A 14,543-nucleotide genomic window follows, 5' to 3' on the forward strand; every position below is an offset into this window, starting at 1 on the left:
AGCAAATAGTTATTGAGCATTTACTAGGTGCCAGGACACTGTGTCAGACAGTGAGATAACAGCCTGAATAAGACAAATAGGTCCCCAATGTCATAAAGCTTAGATCCAACTAGGCAAGATAGACTTTGCACAGAGATGCATTTAGCCAATTCTGCTAAGGGCTGCAGCGATGAAGTACAAGCACAGGGTATGAATGGGTGTACCCGGGGATGACCTATCCTGCTACAAGTGGGGAATGGTGGTCTACCAACCAGAAAGATTCTCATCAAAGTGGAAAGATCTGAGTAGACAGACAGAAATATGTCTCCTAATTCTGTGGGAATTGCCAGGAGGGAGGGTCTGGTCTTGCAGCTTCACAGTCTGATCTATCAGAGGAGAAAGACAATCAAGGGGCAAGGAGGAAAGGGCAGCAGAGAGAGGTGGTCCACTCCCAGGAGGCCCATGTGGTCAGAGGAGCAATTTAGGCACCACTCCCATCTTCTCCATGGCATATGGCCAACTCCAAAGCCAGACATCAAGGTGAGGATGTGGGGGGAAACATAAGAGGATAAGAACACAACCTATTGGAGGATGAATCCTGTGAGGTGGTCTCACCGTGCCAACCCCATTGCTAGCCCTTGACCACCATTATAACAGCCTCAACCACCCTTCAAGGGAGCAACCAACCACAGCAATAATAGCAGCTCCAAGGTGCAGGTCTGAGAAATACAGAATCTGAGAACCTCTGCAGATCTCTCACACCCTGTGCAGACCTCATGGCTTCAGCCTCCCTCTGGCCTGGGCCTCTCTTTTCCACAGCCTAGGGATCTGTGACTCTTTCCTGCCCTGCAACTCCTCCCCTAAGCAACAAAATGCAGCCTTTGATGATCCAGTTATGGAACTGTGTTCTTTCCTCCTTGCCAGCTTTGTCTAGGAAACACAAAGACAGTAAACAGGGGGTGAGTGAACAGAGAACTGAGATTTTTCTGGGAATGAGAATTAAGATTGGACTCAGGGTCTTTGGCCATTTCCCAAATGCAATGAGTTTATCTCTGCCAGGGACAGCAAGTGTACAAAGCTCTTAGCAGTGACCTCTGCTGATTTATGGGGGTGCTGATTTGTTTCCCCTATTCTGCAGACAACCAGTCTTAAGGGAAATGTATATTCAGAATCTGCAAAGTGCAAGGGAGTCACTGGCAAAACCAGCCAAGCCAAGCCCCTGCTGAGAGTAAATTCCTAAGGGGATGGAGAAAAAGCGTGCTCACTTGCTCACGTGCTCTCTCTCTTTCTTGCTTTGTCTTGTCTTGTTTTATTTTGTCTTGCCTTATCTTCTTCCTTCCCTTCCCACTTCCTTCATCTCTCCCTCCCTCTTACTCTCTTTCTTGCCCTCTTTCTCTCTCTCTCTTTCTGCAATAGAGATGACTGAGTTGGCTATGAACAAGCAGAACTACCAGAGGTCACTCCCACCTTGGGATGCAGTGGAGAGGCACCTCCTCCAAAGAAGATGAGGGTGGTTCTCTATATGATGATAAACCTATGCTCTAGGGCTCTAAATCACACCGGTGTCTTAGCTAGAGTCCTCAGCAGTGGGAGGCATCATATCCCTGGAGTGGTTGACGGCTGTAGTGCAGGGATGTTACGCCGATGAGCCACTACACTTTCATTTTCTCTTCTTGGGCCAGGGGACCTCTGCTTGCCTAGGATGCTAAAGCAGGATCAAAACCAACTAGAATCAATAGAGTCTGAGGCACAGTGAGAGCTGGAGAGAGCATGGAGTACAAACTGTCTCAAAACCACACCTGCTGAAAATCAATATTTTGCTATGAGAGTCCTCATTTGGAAATCTCCTTTCTTTTTGACAAAACACAGTGACTCTCTCAAGAGGTGGGGAAGGCAATCAGACAAAATGACTGGGGCCCTGGGCTGCAAGCACGCAGCTGAACTCCTCAAGAAGACCCTTATGTCCTCTCCTTTGCTGTGGGCTCCTAAGACAGCACAGATCTCATTTCCCAGCTTCAGAACGTCCTCCTGGAGTGGAGAACCACTTGGCTGGAGCATTGCACAGTGGCCAAGAGCTCTTCTTGTGATTTTCAAGTATCCTATTTTTCTTTTCACAGGTGTGTGTGCCTCATCTCTGCCCTCCATACCTAAGCTGCCTAGAATCACATCCAGACTTTGGGAGCTTTTGGGTCCCATGTAGTCTCTTGAAGGAAAATGAGGCTGTGTGGACAGAATGTGGTGTTGCTGTGTGGGGTGATGGAGAAGGAACTGGACTGGTAGCCAAAGGCTCACTTTTCTAGTCCTGTCAATCACACAATTAAATGTGGAAGTAGAAGTGGAAGCACTACAAAAATGATTATACATGTCAAGTAGCAATAATAATTTCATGCTGTAACTGTCCTTGCAAGGGATGATTTGTGGGATGAGAGAGATTCTGGAGAAAGAAGCAAAGAGGATTTGGGAGCAGAGTCTAGCTGTACTATTTTAGTTGTTGGTGATGTTTGCTCTGAAGCAGTGTTTAGGTTTAAACACCCCCATTTTACAAATGAGGATACTGAAACTCTAACAGGTCAGGTGGCTTACCCAAGGTAAGTATGGAGCCAGAATTTGAACCCAGAGCTGTGTGACCCCCAAGCTCATGCTCTTCTCACATTGATGTGCTGCTTTTCATTGTCCTTCACTTGGATCCCAAGGGGAGTCAGTACTGGTTGGCTGAGACAAAGTCCCTCCATGTGTGGGTGCAGGAAAGTTAGGAGCCTCTCCTTGAGTCCTAAATCTGAGTCATCCTAGTAGGTATGACCACTGCTTACGATTCCCTTTCGGGTACCATTCACTATCGCTGCTGTGAGCAATGGTAATGGCCAAGACACCAGGGATGGCCCAGGCTCTGGTTTCTCACTTAACAGGCAGTCCATGCACAACTTGCCATCCATACTTGAAGGGAGCTGTGAACATCTTTGGAAGCAAGGTGCCAACCTGGTAAAGCGTTGAGGGCTGATGGGCCCTTTGGAAGTCATAAGTCTGTATCCTCGAGCCTCACCTTTCAAGATATTTGAATATGTTTGACCAAATATCCTCAGACCTTAGGCATAGTTAGCTGAAGCCTAGGGAAAATGAGCTTTTCTTCAGCATGGTTCCTGCAGGACAGCACGGCGGTGAGGACTTGAAGTGGATCACAAATCAGTATCTGCTCAGTAAACATAGAAGAGGCAACAGAAAAGATACCGCAATACGGACATCCATATAAGTGAAAGATAGGAAGCTGTTGCTCCTTCTGGATGCATCTTTGGATGAACAACCCGGGATCATGTGGATCTAAAACGAGAAGCGCCCCCTTTGGATTTCCTTAGCTTCCTAAGTAGGACATGGGAGCCCCTTGTTTCCACACAAGGCGTCATTCCAGGTCATAAGAGGATGTGAGAGTAAATAATCATTTGCTTTTGCTCTGCAAAGCATCTATAAAAACAGATTTAATTTAACTAGCCAAAGGGCACAGTATTTTCATGCTGTTCACTCCCTATTCTTAGCTAAGGGTAGCTTCAAAGACAGCTTTGCATATTGTCTTTCACCTACCCAAATGCCAGGGAGATCAACTTAGAAAACTGTTTTCCTTTTCCTCCTCAAGGAGGTCATGGGGTTTGGTGTAAGGAACCTATGCTCAGAAGTAGCAACCAAGAAATTTTGGAATTGAACTCTTTGATGTCTTCTCTCAGTAGCTGTCAGGAACTACTAGTCTGTGCAGTAATAAACAGAACTGATCACAAACGACTGATTTATTCTTTGCAAAATGCATCCCTCCCTCTTCTGTTCATCTCCCAAAAATAAAACCACCCACAGGATAAAATGAGCAACTCCTGGAGGAAGCAGTGTCACAGAATTCCTTATTAAAATATGTCTGGCATGAGAGTCTAACAGGAAATGCCCTCCAATAGAGGATTAATACCAGGAAACTTGGTGTGGTCTTGTGATACCGGCACGCAATGCCACCACCTCCACCACTGGAGCAAAGATGAACAACTGGGAAGACTTCTACTTCTGAGTCATCTGGGCAAACCTAAAATCATACTCCACTGGGCTTTGGCTTTTAAACAAAGCAAATGGTAGAAACCTTGCATTCCTTAATCAAGTTGCATTTAAACGTCTACACTTAGGGAATAATATAAACTCTTTGCTAGAGACTTCTTGTCTGCTCATGGCGGGTGTGGACTTGACGGTATCTTTCTCAGCTCTTTTATCACTCAGACCTCATACTGGCCTTGAGCATGCTCTTTGATCCTTTTGTGAGTTCATCATGGCCAAGTAGAGCTGTGGTAAGTCAGACCAAGGGCCACTTAAGGAAAGGAACCCACCTACGCATTGGTATATTCACAGTGCCTAGAACATCTGACACTTAGTGGGTATTCTAAGTTTTGCTGAATTGGCACATTGTAGGAATTTCATTTAACCTGCCTTTCTTGACTACCTACTAGGTGTACTCCCCAAGGTTGTCTCTCCAAAGTTGAAAGCTAAGAGACAAATTGTCCCCCACTTCTTTGACGATAGGCACAGCTGAAAATGTTATAATTCTGGAATGAATTGTCAGCATTTAGCTGACATTCAGCATTCAGCATTACCTTTGTGATGTAGGAATTTATAAAAGGTAAAGAAGATCAAATTTCTGCTCCCATGAAAGAACTTTCAAATCCAGAGGTCTGGAAGACCCAGACACTCCAGGTACAGGGCAAGGTGGGGTATCTCAGCAGGTACCACAGGTCAGAAAAGCAGTGGGGTTGGGACAAATAGGAAGGTGAGGTGGGGAACTGCAAGGACCAAAGCCAATGGGGCTGGGCTGGCTCATCCTATTCCACTATCAGTTCACTTAAAGGACAGATTTCCAATCCAATCCTATCTCAACGAAGTGCTTTCTTAGGTCTGGTTGGTTTTGTTTGTAATGAATGATGTGCTTTTAGATAAGCTCTGCCTGATGGTGAAAAAAGCCATCCGGGCCTCCTATTTCCCACGTTATTTCCCTCTGCACAGAACATCAGGCCGCACAGGTCAGGGTCTCCCAACTTGAATGGGAGAATGGATGTTCACGACATGGGTGGATGGGCAGATGGACACATGATTGAATGGATCCAGGGACATCGTCCTTGGAACATCCTTGGTACTCTGAGATTTGTAAAAGGGAAACCAAGCAGCCACTGTGCTGACAGCTGATTCCTACCTCTTCTAGAGCCTGTGAAGGCTTTGGAAAGAGGCAAATGCCCTACAAGGCAGCTGAAGGTTCTCAATACTTCCTGTGGTTTAATTCTCTCCACCAACAACTGCCAGCAGAGCTTTAGATGACATCCCCCAGGATTCGGATCTCTCTCCTGGCTCCAGCCTAAGCTGCCCATCACCATGGGATTCACCTTCTTCCAGGTAACAGCCTTCAATGCCTTGCTACTGTCTTCAGGATGAGAAGCTCAGATTCCTTAGGATGGACTCCAGGACCTGAAAATTCTGTTTTTATATCCTTTTCTGGCATTTTTTCCCATCTAAGGGCAGATATCTTGAGAGAATTTCTTTTGGATCCATCTTGGAATTATGAGACCCAGACAATACTAAAGTCATTAATTTTTGTGAGTTCACACTTACAAATATATAGCACTTTTTACTTTTTCAAAGATTTTTCAGGGCTATGACCTCATCTGATTTCTCTAAAATCCTTAGCGGGCTGTAGAGAAGACATCACCCCCATCACCCAGATGAGGAAACTAAGGCACAAAAGGTCAAGGCCCTTGCCTCAGACCACATAGCAAGTAGGTGACAATGTAAGTCCTTTGAGGCCCCATGGTTGGGAACAGATAATTCTAATTCAATTCATAGCATAAAGAACCGAGTCCTTTAAAAAAAATAATCATGGCCCATATTTTTTTCTCCCCTCACAAGGCTAAATCTATGAAATTGGAACAATACAGCAAACAGCTGAGGGCTATGGTCACAGCCCACAGACCTTTATGGAAGATTTGGTCTTGGCCCAAATTTTCAAAAAAGCTAAATGGATCAGCAAAACACAAGTGCAAATGCTGGGCCCAAGCTGACAGGGTGTCTTGTGAAATATTTCCACAGGAAACAAATACAGGCAATTAACTTGGCTCTATCAATGCGTGTGGTCAAATAAGAAACAAAACCCTTGGAGAGAGGCTGCACCCCACTCCCTGCTTCCAGTGCATCCACAAATCTGGCTGTACTTTCACTCAGGCTACTGAGCACTAATGTTAAAGCATATGACCACTGCGGGGGGTTTATGAGAACCATCATGACCAGCTGAGGAAGCCGCCCAGAGCCCCTGCGCCCCACGGGTTGAGGTGTTAACATCCCCATTTAACCGAGGGGCAAACTGAGAAGAGAAAGTTTTAATAATTTAAATGTATCATTCTAGAAGGAACTCCTAGACTCTTGGCCTTTCTCTAGGGACTAGAACTTCTCCAGGTCTCAGTGCAACCACCAAGCCCTCAGCACTAACAATCCAGGGACAGTGTGGTCTGAGCAGAACCTTGGCCAGCAAGCGAGGACATCTGAGTGCAAGTCCTGGCTGGTCATGGGCTAAGGATTTTAACCTCCTTTTTATACCTGGGAACTTCTCAACTGCACCTACTTTGCTGGGGCAGCCAGCCTGCACTGGCCAGGAAGGTAAGGCAGTGTTGAGTGATGTCTAGGGACAAACCATGGGATTTGACAACAGAAGAGGGCGGGGACAGATGCCTAAATGACTTGATTTTCCAGAAAGTTAAATGAGAGAAATTTAAAATTTCTCTCTGGTATTCTCTTTAGTCAGATTTTTGAAAAGTAGATTCGTTATAAAAAAGTCACATGGTGACTCACGCCTGTAATCCCAATAGTTTAGGAGGCACCTGCTGACCTCTGCGCCACAACACTCGATCCTGATATAGAAACATTCACAATTCAGATTGCTGTGTTGCCATGGCTGCACCAAAACAAAGTCTCCTCTAACTTACTCTACCCCCGAAACTGAAGACCCATCATGCCCAATCCTCTATCCTGTAGCTTTCTGGATTTCTTGAAGCATTTCAATCATTTTCATTACAGGTGCTAAATTATTTTATTTAGCACAGGGTCAGAAACTACAGCCTGGGATTCCAATCTGCAGATACAGACCTGTGATCTAGATCTTTACATCCCATGAGTGAAGAACAGTATTTATGTTTTTAAGTGGCTGAAAAAAAAAAAAAAAAACTAAAAGAAGAATTGTATTTTGTGAAAAATGATATGAAATTGGATTTCACGGTTCATAAATAAACACGGCCATAGGTCCTTGTGTCATTTACATTGCTATGGTGTTGCATTGTAGCTGCTTTTGTATGGCAGAATCGAATAGTTGTGCCATAGACATGACTCACACAGCCTGCAATGTCTACTATCTGGCTCTGTTTAGGAAAAATTTAGTTTTTTAACTGACCCCTGTTTTAGGTAAAGGGCAGGTTACAGGATCACGCTATTTGCAAAATCACCCTGTTGTAGAATGAATGTTGTGTCTACCTAAATTTCATATTGTTGAAGCCCTGATCCCAGTGTGGTGGTACTTGGAGGTGGGTCTTTTGGGAGGTAATTAGGTTGAGATGAGCTCATGAAAGAGGCCCTTATGATGGGATTAGTGTTCTTGTAAGAAGAGGAAGAGAGACTAGAGTGCACATCCTGCTGTAAGGACACAGCAAGAAGGGGCCACCTGCAAGCCAGGAAGAGAGCCCTCACCAGCAGCCAAATCTGCTGACACCTTAATTTTGGATTTCTCAGTCTTGAGAACTGTGATAAATACATTTCTGTAGTTTAAGCCACCCAGTCTGTGCTACTTTGTTGTAGCAGCCTGAGCAGACCTTACACATGGCTACACACACAAATCAAGGAAGAAAATACACCAAAATAGGGGTTATCTCTGGGCATTAAGGTTACATGAAATTATTTTAAAATTTTCACCAAATACATTAAACATAAAAGCTTAAAAAGAGAATATTAGTGACATTAGAAAAATAAGATGATAGTATTTACTCTGTCTTACTGTAGGCCAGACACTGTTAGTGGTTGACATGCTTCCTTTCACCTGGTCCTCATTCCACCCCTATGCACAGGCTCTACTGTAACCCTGTTCTACAGATGAAGAAAGGAAGACTCAGGGAATTTAAGTAACGTGTCCAGGTCACTCTGCTAGAAAGGAACACTTTGTATATTTATGGTGGAAATATACTTCAGAAGTGACAGGGAATTGGGCTGAAAATAGGGATTGGCTTAGGAACAGTGTTTTATTTGAATTCATGGGAGACTAATCCTAGCAGATAATGAAGATGATGAGGATGCTTAAGATATCCTCATGTCTAATCTACATCACCAGATTGCTGTGGAAATGAGATAGAATGCATTTAGAAGTACCTGGAAAATGGTAGAGCACTGTACTAATGGAGGTTGGATGTTGAGAAACTTGTCAATATCTCACCTTCATTAGGCTGACTTCCCTACTTCTTCCATCAAAGCTTTCTTGAAGTAGAAACAACATAAATGTCCAAGAAGAGAGGACTGGTTGACTAAACTATGGTGCCTCCACATAATGGAATACTACGCAACAATTAAAGAACCAGGCGATAATCACACTGTTGCTGTATTTTTAGCGTTGTGGTTTAGAGGCTATTCTGTGTAGTATAAAGCAAATGAGTAATTATGCTATCACCCACAGTGCCCTTGAAAGTCAGGATTCTCAGGGTAGAGAAAAGAGGCACAGATGTAAGAAACGAGTGGTTAAATAAAATCCCCTGTAGGTCAGAATTTGAATTAAAAGTATCAGTATGAACTCATGATGTGTTTTTATTATAAACAACAACACATTTCCTAGCTCTGTCAACTGAAAAGGGCTAGACATGATAAACCATCTAGGAACAATGAAACACTCTTAAGTGCCTAGATTTTAGTCTCCAAATACCATTTGCCACTAAGAGGAATCAGGGGTCCTTGGAGAAATGGCTTATTCTGGGAAAGGGCAAAGACTGGAATACCTTAGCTTCCTTGCTATTTGGATGACATCAAAGATCACTAGGGCTGTGCCAGAAAGAGCCAATTGGCCAGAGATGGCAAAATCCAAGCATCAATAAAAATAAGCAAACAGATTAAAACATAGCACATATGTTGAAACCCATGAGTTCACAAAGAGAGTAAAATCAAAACAATAGACCCTAATGTTTACCATAGGAAGATAATAGTAAACCACTCATTTTGAAAACTGGAAAATGAAGGGAGAGAATCAAACATTTATCCTGCTTTTCTTATGTGAATTGTACTGCTAGTTAATCCCATAGTGGTGGAGGGAAGTTTCTCTTTATGAAAGTATTCCAGCTAATAAGTGAAGAAAGAATAAAATTAGTATGTCATCATTTTGTAACCTCTAATTACCTAATGGATATAAGTGATAAACATCAATATCTGCAAAAAGGGCAAAAAGAGACGTGGCTAGACCTGTGCCTTCTGACAGGAGAGCACTACACAATCTATGAAGTAGTTTTGTCCATAAAAATCAAGCCTAAATCTGATTAAATATCTTAAAAAACTAATTTATAGGAAAGAGAGATGATAGAAGAACATTCTAAATAGCACCAGAGGGCTACAATCAGAAAAATCCAGAGCTTGGAACTCTTTATAGGACAAAGGATCTAATTCCTTCATCAAATACATTGCAAGGGGATGTGAGGAGGGGAGGGAGATAAAGGATATTGTGGCAATGTTAAAACAAAAGGATCCTTTTTTTAGAGATACATATCTAAGTTTACAGATGAAATGCTGCAATATCTTGGATTTGTTTTAAAGTAACCTGGTGGCAGGTGAAAAAGTAGGTGGGGTTAGAGATAAAGCAAGATCAGACATGTACTGATGATTTTTATGGCTGGATGAGGGTCTATAAAGGTTTGCTGTTTTGCTGTTTCCACTTTTCCAAGTGTTTAAAAGTTTTCATAATAAAAAATGAAAATAAATCCCTCCTTATGTCATGCTTGGAGTGGTAATACTGTGCTAGATGCATCAAGGTTCTCACCAGTATCACTCTTTTTGTGTTTCATAAATATTGGAGCTTTGAGCTTCAGCTCGTTCATGCAGGGAATCCCCACGGAACTTCCCTGTCACTCTCCTCTCTGGCCATGTCAATATGGTGCTTGAAAGCATACGTACATACACATAAGCAAAAATATCTCAGCAAAGAGCTCTCATGACTCAAACATTCTGCTTTGAAGCTGCAAGGGGTATATGAAGGAGTCATGATTTCATGATTGGCACAGGCATTCGATGGAGCTCGTGACCAGGGGAGAGAAGAAGATAGTTATGGTGTTGAGGTTGGTAGGTGTTTTCATCTTGAAGTTCTGAGCAAATGACAAGGCAAATCCGGATGATAAGGGACACTGTGTTCTCATCCCATTATTTGCATTGGTGCAGCTACACTGAGTTTCCTAAATCAGATAATAATGTCTGCAAGAGAGCAAACTACCCAAATTCTTTACCGGGGGCCCTAGACGTGAGAGACGTAAGTGGGGTCAAGGAGATAAGCAAAATCTTAAGCCCTGTCACTGGGTGTGGGATGGTGACAGGAAATAGAAATTAGGGGCCAGGAAGTAAGAAACCAACCCAATGCTTATTTTTAGAAATGGCACCTCCCAGCCGTCAAAATTTAGTCTGCTGGTTAGGATGGTTCCTGTTTCTTTAGCCAGCATCATCAGCATCTGTGAGCATCCTAATTGTGTCCTACAGGGTTGGGAGTCCCTCCTGCAGGCTTGCTTTAACCCAGGGTTCACCCATTTGGGGCACTTTTCACACTGCTGAAGTTGCCCATTTACTTGTCTGTCTCCCACACTTGCTGGTAACCTTGCTGAGAACAGGGGGTTTTGCCTGTTCTTTGTGGTATCTTATCACATAGCGCAGAGCCTGGAATATAGATGTGCTTAAAAAATATTCACTGCAGAGCTGGAGATCACTGCGGAAGCAGTGTAGAGAGGTGGTTATCAGTGTGGGCTTCAGAGGTAGACAGATGTGGGTTTGACTCATGGCCCTGCTAACTCACTACACCCACTTCCCCAATGCTGTGTTCTGGTTTCCAGATTCTACCACTGACTTATTACAAGGCTTCAGATTTTGTAGAACACTTTGAGGCTTTCCTGGAACAAATAAAGCATATAACTGCACATTTTGGTGTGTAGGTAATATCGTAACTCCTCTAGGAAAATGATCCTGGGATTTTGCTGTGCACCTATCTGAAATGATTTCCACTGATGAACTTAAAAATAACCAAATATGAAACTTTAACTACCCACAATGCCTTGAACTTGTGTTAATAGGTCAGGCAATGAAATGGACAAATGAACACCTTATGACAACCACTTGAGTAGATAAGCAAACCTGGGCGTCTTCAAATGTATATCTCCCTCCATCTTTGACATTTTGACTGGTTATCTCATAGCTGTGAGAATCCAGGTTGATTGCACTTGGAGCCCCTGGAGCCAGAAACTCTTGCCAGATTTCTTCTACCCTCTTGGCCACATCCTGTAGGGGTTGTTTCTTAAGATCTTGGACAGCCAGCCAGAACCTGAAGTGGGAGCAGAAACACAGTCAGTTCCAGAGGGCTCAGCATCGGGATGTTGCTGGAGATGGCCCCAGAGCTGATGTCCCATGAAATCCATTCTGCTGCATCTCTTAGCCTGCCCTGATGCCACTATGTGGGGCTGCAAAGACCATGGAGATTGCTGAAAATATCAAAGGTGTTCCTATTGTGCAGAACAGAAAAGAATTGCATATTAAAAGATCAATGTGCTTCTCGTTATCAAAACGAGATTTCTCTCCCTCTACATGAAGATCTCTCAACCTCAGCACTATTGCCACTTCAGGTTGGATAATTCTTTGTTGTTGAGGCTATTCTGTGTGATGTACGATGTTTAGCAGCAACCTTGGCCTCTACCCACTAGATGCCAAGAGCAACCCCCCTTCCCAAGTTTTGACAACTAAAAATGTTTCAAAACATTGCCCCATGTGCCCTGGGAGATGAACTCATTCCTGGTTGAGAACACCTGTGCTACATACATGCCACCATGCAGACAGTGTGAATCCCTTTGTCAAATCTAGTTGGGATCAATTGATGGCATCAAAATGGAGGAAAGATCACAGAAGAGGCAGGATCCTGGAATCATAAAGACTATCTGTGCAAGAATAAACCAGCCATTCCTATTATAGATGGAGAAACTGAGCCAGTGCACATCAGTGCTCAGCATGGTGCTTGGCAAATAGTAGGCGCTCAATACATGGGTTTCAGAGTGAAGATGGGCGCATCTGGAACAATGCTGAAGAGGCATACCATGAAAATTTCTCTGCAGAATGTTTCTCTTTCTGCAGAGGGAAAGAGAGAAAAATCTGCTCACTTCCATATTTGCCTCTGTTTAATCCCTCAGCATCCACATGGGAGCAGGGAGCTCTTTTCTGCTGAGAGCAGCAGCAGCCAGAGCCAAAGCTTGGACAATAGCTACTGGGCCTTAAGGATGGTTCCCAAGGCAGCCTTGCAGCAGGATCCAGGTCTGGTTGTCATATCCTTTGCCCTGTGAATGGACAGGCCAGCTCCCCCATCAGTGAGTAAGAGAGTAGGTCCTGTGCTGGTTCTCACAGCAGTGGGAATCACAGGTAGTCTAGTCAACAGAAAGGGAGGGTCAAGCAAAGTTGAACCACGACATGGTGGAAAGTGCGGACAGTGCATTCAATCTGTCATCAAATTTCATCCAAAGTAAGATGTACTCGGGTTTTGTGTGTGTGTGTGTGTGTTGGGGGGGGTGGGGGTGGTGGTTAAACATGTTTTTCTGTTGCTGTTCAGAGAAATGTCTTCGGAGCCGAGTGCATGGCCCAAAGGTGCCACTCAGTGGCAGACTGGAGTAGTGCAACCCCATTTCTGCAAGGCGAGCAGACTGTGTGTGTGTGTATGTGTGTGTGAGTGTATGTGTGTCTGTGTGTGTGTCCCCAAATGCTGGGCTCCAACTCTTCCCCTGATTTGCCACTTTTTGTCATTTAGGATTCTGATGATATCCTTAAAGCGACCCCTCAGTGACCCTGCAGAGCCAAGCGTAAGGCAGAGAAGGCTTCATGACTTCCATCAGATCGGAAAGCAGGCTCTGCCCTCATCCTGTCTATGCCATATTTTGCCTTGGTGTGCCATTTTGGGTGCATCTCTCTTCATCTCTGAAACGGGCACCGAGTGGATGGAGGGATATGTGGCACAGCTCTGGAAAACCTGCTATCCAGACTTAACTCAGAAATGCTTTCAGGTCCTGTGAGGGGGAGCTGAGGAAGGGTCAGTGTGGCGGCCACAGGCTCCATGCTGGCCCAGTGTGATCCCTCGGATTCCAGCCCTCTCTCTGCAGGTGGCCCGGGCAGATACTACTGCCCAGCTCTTGCTGCTGCCATCTGGCATCCCCTGCCCTTCTGCAGCTCCCTGACAGCCGCAAGTCCTGGGTGCTCAGGTCCTTCTGGCTTCTGGGTGAGAGGAAAGTAGTCATGTTCCTTTATCCAGAGTCCAGAGATGGTGGGGAAGGAAGGGCTTGAAAGGAGCTGTACCCCTGCCTCATTGTTCAGGCAGGCCCTTGACTCTCGAGCTGGGGCACAGGTCTCCTCCATCTCCCTTGCCTGCCCTAGGTTCCGTAGGGCCCTCTGTCCACTCTCTCAGGCCTGCCGTGAAAAGAAGGAAGTGGCCGGGAGGCTTGCAGGTGAAAACGGCCATCTGCTGACAAGAGTACCTACAAGGCTTTCTCTGCCTGGAAGGCCACGTCTGACCAGTAGGTGAAAGATGCAGGAACCTGGCTCTAAAGGAAGAAGCCAGTGTTGGTTTTTCCAAGGACCAGAAGGGGTCAAGTGTCCAGAGACGAAGTCAGTGAGTGCTCCTCAGCCCCATGCTGGGCAGACAGGAGAACCAGGTTCACAGAGGGAGGCCGCCTGGGCTGAATCCCTGGCTGGAAGTAACCTTCTGGGTCAGCGTCTTCCCATGGCCCCTGGCCCCTGCAACTTCTTACACAAATGGATGACACCTGGGTGATTTCCTGCCCCCTCAATCAATGCCACATGGGAGGTCACCTTCTGCCATCTCTGTCAGCACTGAGGAGGAGCTGCTGAGCCCCTCTGGGAAGGCCCTGAGGACCCCGGGAGCTCTGCACACTCCCCGCGGTTCCTGAGGACTCAGGGTCCTTTTTGCAGGATGATTTGGGGGCCACATGAAAATGCACATCACTCAGCTGGATACAGAGATGTCCTGGAGCTGATGGAAATACAAATTTCAGAATCATTTTTTTTGGTGGGGAGACAGGATCTTACTTTGTCACCCAAACTGGAGTGCAGTGGCTCCATCTTGGCTCACTGCAACCTCCGCCTCTCAGGTTCAAGCAATTCTCCTGTCTCAGCCTCCTGAGTAGCTGGGACTACAGGGGCACGTCACCATCCTTAGCTAATTTTTGCATTTTTAGCAGAGACGGGGTTTCACCATGTTGGCTGGTCTGGTCTTGAACTCCTGACCTCAGGTAATCTGCCTG

At 45.0% G+C, this 14,543-nt stretch overlaps 1 protein-coding gene across 8 annotated transcripts in view; it reads right to left on the minus strand.

The window, feature by feature from the left end:
- The window catches only part of RGS6 (regulator of G protein signaling 6), a 626,178-nt gene that overhangs the window by 37,174 nt on the left and 574,461 nt on the right, over positions 1 to 14,543 (minus strand). For all 8 annotated transcript variants that reach the window (XR_004057311.1, XM_030930579.1, XM_030930576.1 and 5 more), the window contains one exon: positions 11,386 to 11,572. Coding sequence is in view for 7 of the 8 variants with exons in the window: in XM_030930579.1 (XP_030786439.1) it covers positions 11,386 to 11,572 (187 nt within the window). In the remaining variant the exon portion in view is untranslated. The remainder of the gene's footprint in view (positions 1 to 11,385; positions 11,573 to 14,543) is intronic.

Source organism: Rhinopithecus roxellana, chromosome 5 (genome assembly GCF_007565055.1).
Source record: "Rhinopithecus roxellana isolate Shanxi Qingling chromosome 5, ASM756505v1, whole genome shotgun sequence".
NCBI lineage: Eukaryota > Metazoa > Chordata > Mammalia > Primates > Cercopithecidae > Rhinopithecus > Rhinopithecus roxellana.